General features: G+C 37.0%; 1 protein-coding gene across 2 annotated transcripts in view; it reads right to left on the reverse strand.

Moving 5' to 3' along the window:
- Positions 1–8,557, reverse strand: part of LOC149143966 (Peptidase family M48 family protein) — a 147,087-nt gene extending 138,530 nt beyond the window's left edge. Inside the window, exons 1-2 of one of the 2 annotated variants that reach the window (XM_089446531.1) lie at positions 7,266–8,557; positions 5,451–5,915 (exon numbers count right to left, since the gene is read on the reverse strand). In XM_089446531.1, coding sequence (XP_089302657.1) covers positions 5,451–5,915; positions 7,266–7,916 — 1,116 coding nt within the window. In that variant the 5' untranslated portion in view covers positions 7,917–8,557. The remainder of the gene's footprint in view (positions 1–5,450; positions 5,916–7,265) is intronic. The other variant, XM_089446532.1, reaches the window with a different exon arrangement.
- Between the last annotated feature and the right edge of the window lie 6,738 nt (positions 8,558–15,295).

The raw sequence follows: 15,295 nt of genomic DNA on the forward strand, positions 1-15,295 counted from the left end.
GTTGTTGATGTAGATGGACTGGATGACTCATCTTCAGAGGAAGGAAAATCAAGTTCATACCAATTTGGTGAAGTTGGTTGACTTTGCATTTTTCCATTTCTTTTACTTCCCTTAGTTTCTAATTTCTGAAGAAGATTTTCAATTTCTTCAGCACTCTTACTCTCTGTTTCATCAAAAATGACATCCCTTCTTACAATGAATTTTCCATTGGTCAAAAGACGATACCCTTTCTTCTCATCAGAATAGCCAATCATTGTGCATTTTAAACTTCTTGAGTCAAGCTTAGTTCGTTTTTCTTTCGGAACTAAAGCATAACACACTGACCCAAAAACTCCAAGATGTTTAACTCGAGGTTTGAAACCAAACCAAACCAAGCTTCATAAGGTGTGATTCCGTCTAAAGAAGCAGTTGGAGATCTGTTTCTTAAGTAGACAGTTGTATGTATTGCTTCCGCCCAATATGTTAGACTTAACCTCTTGAATGTTAACATGGATCTCGCCATTCCTAACAAAGTGCGATTCATTCTTTCGACTACTCCATTTTGCTGTGGAGTGTAAACATTAGTGAGATGTCGTCTTATGCCATTTTCACTGCAATAAGTTTTGAATTCATTTGAAGTGAATTCTCCCCCATTATCCGTCCTGAGAGTACCTATCTTTTCTTTGACTTCATTTTCAACAAGTTGGCGAAAAAGTTTAAACTTATCAAATGCTTCTGACTTGTTCTTCAAGAAGTAAACCCCAAGTCATTCTGCTGAAATCATCAATGAATAGTAAGAAATATTTGCAACCACCAAATGAAGTTTGTAGTGGACCACAAACATCACTGTGAACTAGTTGTAGCCGCCTGTTTGCACGCCATGAACTTGTTGGAAAATTTTCTCGATTTTGTTTGCCATAAATGCAAGCTTCACATTTTGCATTTTCCCTTTTGAATGTGGGAAGTCCTTTAACCATTCCTTGTTTCTGCAATTGAGAAAGACTCTCAAAATTCAAATGTCCATATCTTACATGCCATAGTCTTATAGGTGAAATACCTGTAGTCACTGCCCCTGCAAAATCAGAATGCCTTGGAATAACTGTCCCTTTCATCCGTAACAGTTTTCCATCTTCATAACCTGTCATAACTGTTTTCAAGTTTTGTTTCACTGAATTAATCTTCACTAAACCATCTTCCATAATCACCTGATGTCCTGCTTGTCGAATCGTGACTAAAGAGAGCAAATTTTTCTTGAAACTGTGTACATACCATACATTGGAAATCATTTTTTCTCCAATACCAGGGAGAAAAACTTTTACTACTCCTTTTCCATAAGGAGTATGTTTTGTATCATCAGCAAGAAAAATGGAATTAAGTTGGCAATCTTGAAAATTCCAGAAAAAATCACGTCGACAAGTCATGTGCTGAGTTGCCCCGGAATCCAAGATCCAGGCATCTTCATAGTCACTTCTAAGATGGGATGAAATTTGTGATGCTGGTGAGGAAGTAAAAACATATTTTGAGTTATCTTCATCTTGATCATTTGCAAATTGTGCTGAATGCTGCTGAAACTTGGGAATTTTATTAAGTGATGTTCGACAATCTTCAGCATAATGGCCAATTTTGTTACATCTTCGACATACAATTTGACTTAAGTCTCTTCCTCTTCCTGAAGATTGTCCTCTGCCTCTGCTTTGACCTCTATTTTGAGATTGTCCTCTACCTTGACTATTATATCCTTGTCCTTGAAAATTGCCTCTTCCTTGGTTGTTTCCTCTACCTTGAAAATTATTTCTTCCTCCTCTGTTAAAATTGTTGCCTCTGCTTTGGCTTCGACCTCGATTATGTGCTGCTTGATTCTGATTCCCTCTGCCTCTTCCTCGAGAACTATCTGCTGATGACTTACTAGTGCTGGCTTCTGTAAGAAAAACATCTTCACCAACTTTCTTCTTCTTCCCAAAAGTTTTATCATGTTCACTCAACATTTCACAAAGCTCATCAAACTTTAGTTTCTCTAATTTCCCAGTTACTTGTAGAGTCTCTAAAAAATGCATGTAAGAAGAAGGAAGTCCAGCAATTACAATTGTGACCATAAAGCTATCATCAATTGCGAGAAAACCAGCATTAATAATTTCTTGCCTGATATTCTTAAGTCTTGAGAGATATTCAAGAATATCACCGCCTTCAGTTAATTTTTGTTGCAACAATTTTAATTGTAGATCGACTTTCTTTGATTCAGGCTGAGTATCAAAGAGGTCTTTAAAAGTTTTCAAAGCAGTCCATGCATCTAAAGCATTTTCTATATGGACATACATTTCATCATTCACAGACGATTTAATAAGAGCTAAGGCTTTAGCATTCTTGATTTCCCATTTTGCCAGTGCATCTGCATCTGTGGGTTTATTCGGCTTAACATCTCCATCACATATTCCCTGCCATAATTCATTGTAAATGAGTGTGCTTTCGATGAGTCAATGCCATGTTTTATAAGATTTGGTGCCTTCTAGTTTGTCGGAATCAGAAAACAAATTAATCAACTTAGACATTTTAGCGTTGTAGCGTCGCACCAAGAATCAGAACAGAAATGACAAGATAGTCAACACACCACACAAAAAACACGATCTATCGGGGCTTGGCCTTGACCCTCGAATAGTCGTCAAAACAGGAGACAATTGACTGAGCTTTGCACTTGGCTCTAGTCAATTTCTCAAATTTTTACAAGGTAACTTTCAAAATTTGATTTTTACAATGGTGCTTTTGCACAATCTGGTAAAAAAATTTACCCCCCCCAAAGTAAAATTACTTTGAGTTACAATGTGATGATCCCAATTGAAAAAAAATAAAAAATAACTTCTTGAAAGAAATTACCCAACAAACCTTATCTCTCCAATTTACAAATTACAAATAAAAATCTCCTTATTACTCCAAATACAAAATAATACACTTATATCTCCACAAAATAGTCTTCAAATTTACAAAAATGTAATGCACCTTATCGCTCCAAATACAAATCAAAACACTTCTTATTTCTTTTTTAATTTCTTTTAAACTCATTCATTTAAAAGAACTTTGTGAAAGTCTTAAACCTGAATTAAAATCTTAAACACATTCATTCACTTTTTTTCAATCGATTTTCAGGCTGGCAACTTTCACGTGGGTTGCTGACTAACTCTCGTTGGTTTTCACGCCGGCTTCCGCTAGTTTTACTGGCTTTGACTGGCTTGGCTGGCTTCCGCTGGCAGGTTGGCTTAGCTGGCTTCGGCTTCGGCTGTGGACTGCCCTGCGTGAAAGCTCACAAAGATCACGCTCAATACACAAGCGAAACTGAGCTCAGTTTGTGTCCATAACCAATTAAGTGCACTGGAAATTGCCCCAGAGGATCCTATGTCCAACGAAGTTCGTTCAATGTGTTTTTCCAATCGTGCTGTTTGCTGCTACAAACTGAGAAAATATGATGAAACAGTGAAGGAGAGTACAAAAGCACTTGAGCTAAATCCAGCATATTTAAAGGCATTAGTTAAAAGGGCAGAAGCCCGTGAAAGACTTGAACAGTTTGAGGAAGCTATTGCAGATATGAATAAGGTACTCGAGTTGGAACCTTCTAATGAGCAAGCAAGGAGGACTATCATTCGGTTAGAGCCTTTGGCTGCGGAGAAACGTGCGAAGCTTCAAGCGGAGATGATGGGGAAGCTAAAAGATCTTGGAAACTCAGTCTTAGGACGCTTTGGCATGTAAGAGATGATTCTCGAGGGGTAGCGAACGGTTTAATAGTGCAATCCAACATAAGTGCAGCACTGCATCGAAGCCACGTCCTTTACCTCCATTAAAACGCAGATAAAGCTTTTCCTATGCTTTGGGAGGAAAAATAGGCATATCCATGATTGGCTGCAGATTGTTTTAACAGTGGAGAGATTCCAAATTTTACATACAGTAGCTGGCTTTTGAGGCCCGTCACGATCATTAATAACAGAACAGACACACGTGATTGCGAAATTGCTGCACCCTATTGAAAGGCTGAGTTAGGAATGTTTGTGAGCCATTAAAGTTGCAGGTGTGAAGCTCAATACAAGAAGGCAAATAATGAGCAGGGCTTACAAATTCTGGAATGCGAGCCTGGGCTGCTGGTGGAACTACAGTAATCACCAGGCCAGAAATCGCAGTACCAAACTTTTATTTCCTCTGAAGGGGATGTCCAAGAACGAAACCAATAGGTCTTATTACAATAAATTTGATCATTTCCTCATTTGTGACAATCACAAATCGAATGTTCTTTTCTTATCTTTGGCCAATTCAATCATTAATAAAATTTCTGTTCCTTTTAAACAAAAAACTTGACAAATACCATACCAATCATTTTGCTGATCAATTCAAGGGAGTCTTCCACAAACTTGTAGAGCTGGAATCTCCTCTTCACATCCACTGCAGCATTACTGGAGCTCTGATACCACAATAATGGCAGAGGTGTCCTCAGACACGTAATTTCATTAATCAGAAAAAAAACAATTACATAATTGATTTTGCAAGAGTTTACACCCGAACAACCAAACACTCTTGCAATGAGCTATTTATAAGCTCCATGTCCTAACTACCTCTAATTATGGATCACTTATTAAATAACAAGTGTCCATTTACATTAAATGCTATTCAAACCAACTAGCTAACTAATCTCCTAAAATAGAGCCTAAGATACGACACATTTGGAGAGCCATATCTTGTTACAACAATATACTATTTTCTAATTGTCTCCATTAATTAATCATTCTAGAATAATAATTATTAATTTAATTTCTTAAATTAATAATTATTTTATTTCAATTTTATAACCTATGATAATAAATTATTTTTGGATCATCTAACAATAAAGTAATTCTTTAAATTGAACTTTGTAGCTACCCCGCAAACAGAATCGCTACTCCCAACATTTGCAGATAGCAACAATCTCTTGCTATGCCCCTAAACCAGCAGCAGCAAATTTGATATTTCCAGGTGGCTCAAGAGCTTAGTCATACAATAATGTAGCTTATTATTAAAGAATAGTCCAATTTGACAAGGAGTTGAAATCACATTTACCATTGGACTTCCACCAAGAAGCGCATAAACAACTGTGTCATGACCAACTTACCTCTTGCAACGTCAATTTTGATAATATTTGCAATATTCCGCTTTGTCAAACAGTTGAAATCACATTTACCATTGGAATTCCATCAAAAAACGCATAAACAATTGTGTTATGACCAACTTACCTCTTGCAAAGTCAATTTAAATTTTAGATTATATTCGCAGTACAATATCCAACATAAAATAAGCATAACGAACTACCACCAAATACATGGTAAACATACTCAACCCAATCAAAATATATATTGCTAGAAAACTAAGGAGGTTCCTTGGTTAAAGCAGTAATGCTAATAGATTACTCGGATGCAACAAAGCAGTCCCCAAAACTAACAATCTTCTGAAAATCGACATACCTCATGAGCAATAACTGTGGCAATCTCTGCATCAGACGGAAATGCATTCAGCAATCCAGTGAAAACCATTATTTTCCCACCGGGTAGGCAAAATGCATTGACAATTGGATCATCTACCACCAGAATTTCCCAATTAAATGCCTTCAAGTGCTGAGTTGATGCCTTGTCCCCCCGCTCTTTTCCCGACCTGCGACTCTTCTCAACCCATTTGTCATCTAGGATTTCATCATTGTTATACAGCTGTTCTTCTTTATATTCTTTTTCGCTCCTTAAGCCCCAGGGATCCTGACTAGTATGAGCATCAGATGGAATGGTTTGTGTGTTAGCATAGACAACATCATTCCAGCTTTCCTGGTGTCTTGTTCCCCTTTGTAATGCTTCTATGATATCTTTGGCTATTAGTCTCACTCGCACGCTTTGTGGATGAATCGCTGGAAGAATTTTTGGTTTGAACATCTTTTTCATCTATAATTTACAGAGAAATGATTAATTCAGACTTCTTGCAAGCCCTTTCAACCAAAGTTCTATAAGAACTTGGCAAGGCAGAAAAGTAAGAGTCAATTTGAGTTTGACTTTTAAAAACACTAAATTTGAATGGAAAAAAAAAGACAATTTTCATTGATACTAAAGTTTACAATGTCCATATAAAATCATTTTTTTAATAATAATTCATTCCAAAGTAAATAGATGATAGCACGTTACTCCTAGGCATAAGGTTAAACTACATACCCATTGCTGTATCCTTAACAATGACAGTTTGAGATATGAACCAGCAAAAGTTTAAACTACAACCATTGCTGTATCCTCAACAATGATAGTTATTTAGGTTTAGGTTGAAACTGCCTTTTGCAGATATCATTTAGATTGAAAGTGTCTTTTGGTCGTATAATTTAAAACTACTTCAAGGTTAATAGCTCATCTTCATCTTCGTCATAAGGAAAACATGTTCGAATAGCTCGGCTTCAAACATGTTCGAAGCCCAAGACCCAAAGCCAAAGTAGAGTAAAAGTAGAAGTACGAATGGAAGTTTGTCCCCTTATGAACTACCAACAACATTTCAGGTGACTAGTAGATAATCGTATCGAGAGTATATCAAGAAAGGCTAGAGATTGTATCGACGGATACAATAAATGATAGTACATGCAACAAAATGCCGTGGATTCTGGACATCGACAGGAAACCACCTTTATATTATGAGACCAAGTTATGAAATTTCATCTACTAAAATGATGTAGCTGTAAGTCAAGGTATCAGAGTGTATCAAGAAAGGCTAGAGATTGTATCGACGGATGCTATAAATGATAACACATGCAACGAAATGCGATGGATTCTGGGCAACGACAGGTGGTTTGCCACCTGTATGTTAGTGATGAGACCAAGTTATGAAATCGGATAAATAAACAACGGATAATGAGTTTTTTTCCTGTCTTTTAAGGATAATAAGTTTTGTCTTTTTAAGGATAGAATAAAGTTTGATAGTCAATCTGACTTGTGCATTGGCTACGGACTAAGTCATGACTCGCATTGCGGCATGGGTCCGGACCAAGTTATCTCGGAATAAGCCTGATTTGAATATTTCCTCAAAGATCGGAATCGGAGTCACACTTGAGTTGGAATTTGGTAAAGAGGCAATTAAAATACCGGTATAGTGCCACTAGGAGAAATACCTCAACAACAGCCCAAACCAAAGGCGAGTTAGACTTATAATGCAAAAATAATACTTTCAAGTTTCAATCATCTATTTCATCTATTTTACCAGAACAGAGCACACACAGCACCAACAGTATCAACAGTATCAGGAGAAGAGTGGCTCACCTCCTGAAATTGGTTTTCACCGATCTTTTTTTCCATCTCATCGGATATCAAAACGAAATGTTTGCGATGAGAATACGGTACAGTTTCCAAGTTTGAGAAATAAACCGAAAGAACCAGACCTGAGCTGAGAACTACAATAACGAAAAGTTTCCGTGGATTGTCAATCCATCGCCGCGGCCCTCTTGGTCTAAAGTGATGTACATTATATCTATCCACATAGTAGAATCGCCTTCCCTGCCCTATACTTCGAGTCCCATATGGCGCATATGGCCCAAAGCAGTGACTCCTTCCTTGAATCCCAGTCGACAAAAGAGAAGGCTTACTGAATTTATCCACCTCCTTGTTTAAGGTTTGCCGGGTTTGCCTCAAGGCACTTGAAGGATGTTCCCCACAGTTCCAGCATTGCCCTGCAGCAGAGCTTTCACCTTTGTTTACAGTGCTAGAATACTTGCGACCTAGAGCTTTTACATAGTCCAAGGGCTTTCGGAAATATCCGCGTGTTATACAATCACCACCCTCTGATGACTCAATTGCACGGCCATGAGTGACTCTGCCATTCAAACCTAGAGGTGAGCGGCTAATGGTGGAAACCCTCTTGTACGCTAAATCAACAGCCCGTTTCAGATCTTTCCCATAATGAGACACCGCCATTGATAGAAACAGGCATCAAGACTATGTTCAAAAAGGTTGCAACGTTTGTCACATTCCTTTTAGGCTTCAACTTCCTTCGTTATCCCACAAAAACATATGATGTCATCCTCCGAGAATCCTTTCTCCTTTCATTCACATTCAATTCCTAACAAACAACTAAAGCCATACAAATGATTCAAATATTTCCTTCTTCTATATCTGAAACCCTAGTTGATCACAAACTATCTCAAATTCTTCAACGAAAACCGTTGCTTCAGAGGATCGGAAGCCAGTGAATGAAATTTACGGTTTAGGATATCCTCACAAAGAATTAGATCCCTGAATAGCCAATATCGTTAATAATTGCAGACGTTCTTTACTTCGAATGATGGCCCCTAAATCTTATTGCGTTATGCAGGTGCTGCCATGGCGTGCCCCTGAGAAATTGGCAACATTGCAGAAACCAGGATGAAATTTGGAATGATCCAGCTTATGCTACGAATGTTTGCGATCTGCTTATGACGCGTGCTTTATCTGGTGTCGCCATTTTCCTCACCCAGCCCGATTGACCGTTCGAGTTTCTTCTTGAAGGTGTGTATTTAAAAACTAGGCATTGCCCCTCAATGTGCAAAGACAAACCGAAGGTCAAGAAAATTTGAGAAAATCATCGTTGCAAAAATAGAGTTCACTTATAAATGCAGGCTCATAACTAAATTCTAAGTTCATAATTAAATTTTAGAATTAGAATTGTAAATCAGTTACTTTATCTTTAATTTGTTCTATAGCTCAATAACATAAAGAAACAAATAAAGGTTGAACTTTATCTTTAATTTGGTTCTACAACTCAACAACACAAATGTAATGGAGTCAATTGTTTTCAACAACACAAGGTAACCTCAACATAAGCAATAGAGCATCAAATTCTCAATATCTATTATCATTGTGATGAAAATTTTCTCACAAGACCTAAATGTAAGGAATCTAAGTTATTTCTCATAGATATCCCTCCATTATGATTATTTGAGGAAAATTCTAGAGAAAGACATCACCGAGCTAGATCCAACACAAACTACATCTATTACAATACCCACTTAAGAGCCTCCTTGTATGTAATTTGAAATTTTCCTCCATACTTTTTCATGAATTATAATTCCCTTAACATTATATTTCCTTGGAGATGTCAAAATAGTGAAGGTGGTTATTTAAATTGAATGTAACAACACCAATAATTTCATCCATCATTAAATAGTAAAATAAATATGTTATTAAGTCAATACGATATATAATTTACAATAAGTGTTGTAAAATATATTTATAAAGTATGAGAATGTAAAATTCCAAATAGAAAGATCTTTCATCAAATAAAATAAGAGATTGTGATATTTAAGCCTTATTACAATCCATTTCAATGACTTATACACTCATTTTTAAAAAATGCATAAATACACATTGAAACTTTTACACTCACTTTTAAAAAATGAATAAAGAAACATTGAAATTTTTCAATATCAGTTCATTGCATCTCACCCTCTCTAACTCGATAAAACTGACAAATAAAAATCATTAAAGCATTATATTCGATCATTTAGCCAATTAATACCATCTAGTTTGTATTAAATATTCATCTTAATTTGTAATTAGTTTTGGAAAAGCCTTAGTGGCTTTAAAACATCCCATGACTTACCCCTCCCATAAAAATCACAATCATGAAATCCCATTAAATATTACTTATACTTGCCAAAGTGAAAAGTTTAACCAGCTAATTACAGTTCTACTAGGATAGAAGTTTGAAAATGTGATGCAAGAACTAATAAGAGATTTTGCTATAAACGAGGGTTTCAATAAAAAGATAAAATATATTACAGACTACGAGATTAACTTGTCCCTCTTCTCGGTGGACTGTCAAATCTTTACACCAGAAAATCATTTATACTAATGGGGTTTGTATTACGAATGAATAAAGTGTACCAAAAACGGTATGGCTTTGTTCACGACAACCTAGTTATTCTTTTACTTCAAAGAAAAAAAAGGGTAAAAATAATAAATAAATTAAAAAACAAAAAAAATGTGGGCAATATGATTAGAGAGTCTCTAGAGGGGAAAAACCACCATATTTTGCCAGGAATCAAACTTGTGAGGGGCTGCAACAAAGCCCAGCTCTCACCAACCCAGATTGCCTTTTGTGACTACTCGGTTGCTTTAAAGTTTCAATGTCAATGGTTACACCTTCAAAAATAATTACCAATCATTTTTGATAATCTGATTTTTTTTCAAGGTTTCAATGTCAATGGTTTTGTTTTTTTGACAATATGGCTATCCGAAGTTTTTGATTGATTTAAAAATAAATAGAAAAATTAATTAGATACTCTATATTAAATTGGTATATGAAATTTAGGAGTTAGGAAAGAAGGAAAGGAATATGTCTAGTATTATGAGACAAGTATTTCGGCATAAATCACATGATAGAGCATTTGTCGATGCGTTTCAAACCAACCAGTGTGGTTCATCGTCAAGACAAGTTGAAGAATCAGATCTAGCTTTGAGCAGATCTATATATTATTTTATTTTTTTTAAATTACGGTGAATAAGTAATTTGTTAAAGTAATTTAGGAAAAAACTAAATTTAGGCATTGTCACTATAAGAGTATATTCAAGAGTTCTTCCATTATAATGTCAATATCCAACCGCTTTTAAGTCAGATATATCATGATTTATGACTTAGCAGAGCAATAGCCAAAGTAATTCCTCTTACATATTTGTAGATGCCTCAAACGATTTTGGATTTACGCTTTCAATGTCTGGGAGTGAAAATGTCGGTGTGGTGGCTTTGCTCAAATGTATCGATAGCAATTCAAAGAAATTATCATCATGTGCTATGAAAGTTTCCCTGGCCCAGATGCTTTGAAGCAATATGATTGCTGACTTGAATAATCTCAAGCAGGCCTGAATCACAAACCAAGTCAAAGTCATAGCAGTGATGGTGGTAGGGCTGCTAGAGGATGTCGTGAACAAAATGATAGATCTGGGTCTAGTTTGGCAGATCAAGAAATTCATCAATATTTGTGTCATATCTCATGCCCGAATGATGCAAATCTAACAGAAACAACCCCCATGTCCTAACCAATCTATGTTGGGAGAAGTGTTTGAAGATTTGACACAAGGGGGAGAATTTTCAAATCTTTATTGAGACCCTTAATGGGAAGTCCTACCTTTTTTGGGTGTCGAGCTTAGGTTATGTGGCAAATATCAGGCAGCTGATAGAGAATCGGTTGGGATATCTTGTAAATATACAATGTTTCCTTCAAGAAGGGAAATAGCTACAGTATCATCTTCAGTTGTAGGATGATAACATCTTAAGAAATTCTATCATTAGCTTGAATCTAAGGCTGTGAGGGAGTGCTTTGGGAGCTAGGAACCCAGGAGGCTTTGTTTCCTACAAGGATGTGGCACGTGGCAAAGGCTTTAAACCATCGAATCTACCACGATACAATCTTGGACCTCACATTGTTGAACAATAGCAATAAGCGCCTGTCATTGAGGTAAACCTAACAAAAATAAATAAATAAAATTTTGTTCTTTAATCCAGGGCAGTGATTTCCAAATTCAATGGTTTTTGGCCCAGATTTTATGCTTTGCATCAGTGGGTAGTAACACCCTCATCCCACATCAACCTAAGTAATTGGCCAATCAGGGTAAATATGCGACGAGAGGCCACTATAATGGGATTCAACCTCCTAGGTGACCTTAAGGAAGTGGAATCGACGAAAACCCATGACATAGACCTTCTATAACTGCTACAGGACTCCCGTAAGCCTTCCTAGTCATCCTCGTGACCAGTCCCTCGGTCCCACTAGGTTTTTTAGACCATTAAACCCCTGGACGCTCCCTTGATATGGACAAGGGTGCGTATGGGAGGCTCTAGTCACTCCCACGGCAAGGCATGGATATGTCTAAGGACTTTTATCCTTTGTCATGTGTTTGCAACTCGAGGATTTGTGCCACCTTTTCAGGCCTAGAGCCCAGGTCATTGCCCAAAACTCCATGACACTTTCAGAAGTAAAAGATAACAACAGAATAATGATACAAATGCAATTACTTGAACAAGGACTTGACTGGACCCCTACTAGCCATGACAGCCATTTCGTCAAACATGTCACAAATATGTAATCTTCATGTTTAAACAAAAAATTTGAGCATGGGGATCTCATACTTATTTGAGAATCGCTAAGAAGCATTGTTCCCTTGTATAATTAGTTGCATTATCATCTATTAGGTCATAGGTACATTGTTCATTCATTTACAAATCAAAACATGAGGAGAGTCATACATCATCATTGTCATAATGCATGCTTATAACCAACATAATAACAACAAAAATATCAAGGATACATCAGTCATAGAATCTGCATATAAACCAGTACATTTACACATAAGATACTAAGGAAAGGACTCATTATTAAAGAATGCAAAAGCCAACCCGGTATGGGACTACCACATTCCACCTAACCATAGATTGGTTGAGCCAAATCTCTCTTCAATCAATCACCCACATGCCATATTCCAAGCATGAATGTGGGACTCAAACCAAAAGAACCAACCAGGGCATCCCGAAGCTAAACCACCTCAGTCTTATCAATAGAAACCAGGCTTTACCGCAATCCACACCAGATCACTAGGCCAAAACAAGAAAGGATGCCACCAGATTTCTCCACCTACATCGTGAGGAATTTTCCTGTCTCCTAGTCTCTGGGCTTTACCACAATCAACACTAGATCACTAAGCCCTAACCGAGACTCCACTCTCCAGGCTTTACCATATATCCCATCTCGGGATTACTAGGTCGGATGGAGAGCACCCACCTCTAAGCTTTACTGTATATCCCGCCATTCACCGATTGAGGATTCCTGGGCCTATCAAGGCAACACAAAATCTGGCTTTACCACAACCCACAGTCTAGTTCAGGGGTTACTAGACCATGTGTTCTTTTATTTAGAGACCCACCTCACTCAGCTTCGAATCCATCCAGCAATCCAGCTCAACCAAAACATGAGAACCCCATCACACCATGGCTATCCGAAAATGGCAAGGCTAGGCTGAAAAACACTATCACACCTGGTAAAACCCATGCCAATGACATAAAGAGAACCAAGAACATGCATGCAACACCATGCATGCCAAATATAGCAAGGAAACCACACATGCAAATCAATACCTGCAAAGAATCATGTTATCGTTGCTTGATCTTGCTCTTCCTTGCTTGATCTCTACTTCCTCTTTGCCTCCTTTGCCTTTCTTGATCTAATGCTGAAATGCTCCAAGAAAACTCTAAGTTTCCAAGAGTGAGAGAGAGAGAGAGACTAGTGAGAGAGCTCCAAAACTTAACTGATAAAAGGTAACAGTGATCCTCATAAGCCTTTTTATCACTTAGGCCTCTATTTTCTTCATTTTCCTCCTCACATGCAACCTATGACCTTTCACTTTCCTTTTCTCCTAATTTCCATTTTTTTCATAAATAAAATGCCAATTAATGCCACTTTGCCTTTCCAAGTGCCTTAGTCATTGCCTTTGCCAAGTTCCTTAACCATAATAAACCAAATGAACACCCACACTAGGATGTTTTGCCCAACATCCAGCTTGGAATAAGTGTCCCATAATTTGTGGTTATTATTTTGCCTTTATTAACTTTTATTAGATGTAATTTTCACTAGGGTTGTTACGTGGGTTTTTACAACCTAGACCAAAAATTGTGGCATATACCTTCGCTCAAAAGGTTTCTTCATTCTTCAGTTTGATACCTAAGAAGATGTGGAGAGATCATTGAAAGGATCCTGGTTTTGAGGAAATTCAAGGCTCTTCATCCCTTGGTTCTCGAATTTTGATGCCACAATAATGGTGGTCCCAACAATGCCGCAATAATGGTGGTCTTGAGTAAATTGGGATACCCTAGGGTCAATCAAAAAGATGGACCTAGGGAGAATGGAGAAATTGTTACTGACCTTTGCCAAAAGCTATATAGAAATAGACCTAAGCAAAGGTCTACTTGACCGGATCCAACTGAAACATAAAAAAATTCCAGTGGATCGAATAGTTGGAATATGAAAATATGACATTCAAATGTCGATCATGTTACCAAACAGGACACTCGTAGAATAATTTCCTCGGGCAAAAAAGAACCCAAAAAAGAAAAAGAGGTTGGCCCGCAAAACAAAAGGATGGAATATTTCTAATCCCTATCTCATGGAGGAAGAAGAAGAAAGAATCACAGAGAACATTCTAAACCAAGAAATGGGTGATGCTCAAGTCTAGAATGGAAATGAGACCCACAAGCCGAATGGTGCAAAATCATAAGTGATACATGAACTAGAACAACAAAGAAAAGTGGCACATAGTGAGGATGGGACTATGGGCACAAAAATAGCCCATGTTTCAGAAAGTTTAGATTCAGATAAAGAACTCCCACCAAAGATAATTGGGAGTGATTTGGTAATAGTTCCAGTCGACCCCAACCTAGGGGGGTGACAGGAGATCCAAAAAAAGAAAGGTGAGAAAGAGAAGTTAAGTGATTAATATCACACTTAACTTCGTAGGTTTTTGTTACTTTTTTAGTTTATTCCTTTGTACATAAGCGAAGAGGCTACTTGTATTGAATGGAATTAACATCTACAAAATGTAATTTTATTCCCTTTTCCAAAGGTTGAATAAAATTACAGGTTTTTTCCCCTTGGAAAGAAGCAGAGCAACAATTGATATGCTAGATATACTAAGGATTTATGCCTTAGCAAGAGCATAGATTCCACAAGTGGGGGGGGATATTCCTTGAGCCTTATGACAGTGGATCAAAGATGTCCCCCCATGGGATTGAAAATCAGATGGATGGGATAACATCCCATTGTGAAAACCACTTAGTCATCCCATAAGGAGACTCTCTATACACTAAATTGGTGTATGAGACCTCCTTATTTATGGGATAAGGGACATGTGTCGCAAGTGGTTTTGTTAGGCTCAAGAGTATAGAGGTAGTCTCTCCTGTGTGACTATGAACCCTTCAATAATATGTGACAAGTTTTCTCAATTGCAAATGACATGTTTATTGATTCTCCTAATATGAGAGAGAGAGAGAGAGAAATTTTATTAAAATATACATATTATATCTTCTTTAGATTTAAAACTATAATCTTGCAAGAGAAAACACATGTTCTTTGTAGCATCCTCTGCATTGACTACGATCCTTATAAACATTTTTGTACATTGAACATCTTAGTGTGATATTTGATTATAGGCAAAAACTTTGTTTTAATATAATGGAATTTATAATGTTGTAATTCGTGTATGCCTGATCATGGTATGGAAATGTATGAATATTGTTTAATGTTAATCATGCATTAATGCTCTATACAATA

Source organism: Pinus tabuliformis, chromosome X (assembly GCF_031772625.1).
Source record: "Pinus tabuliformis cultivar Carrire ecotype Pingquan chromosome X, CPIR1, whole genome shotgun sequence".
NCBI classification, from domain to species: Eukaryota; Viridiplantae; Streptophyta; class Pinopsida; order Pinales; family Pinaceae; genus Pinus; species Pinus tabuliformis.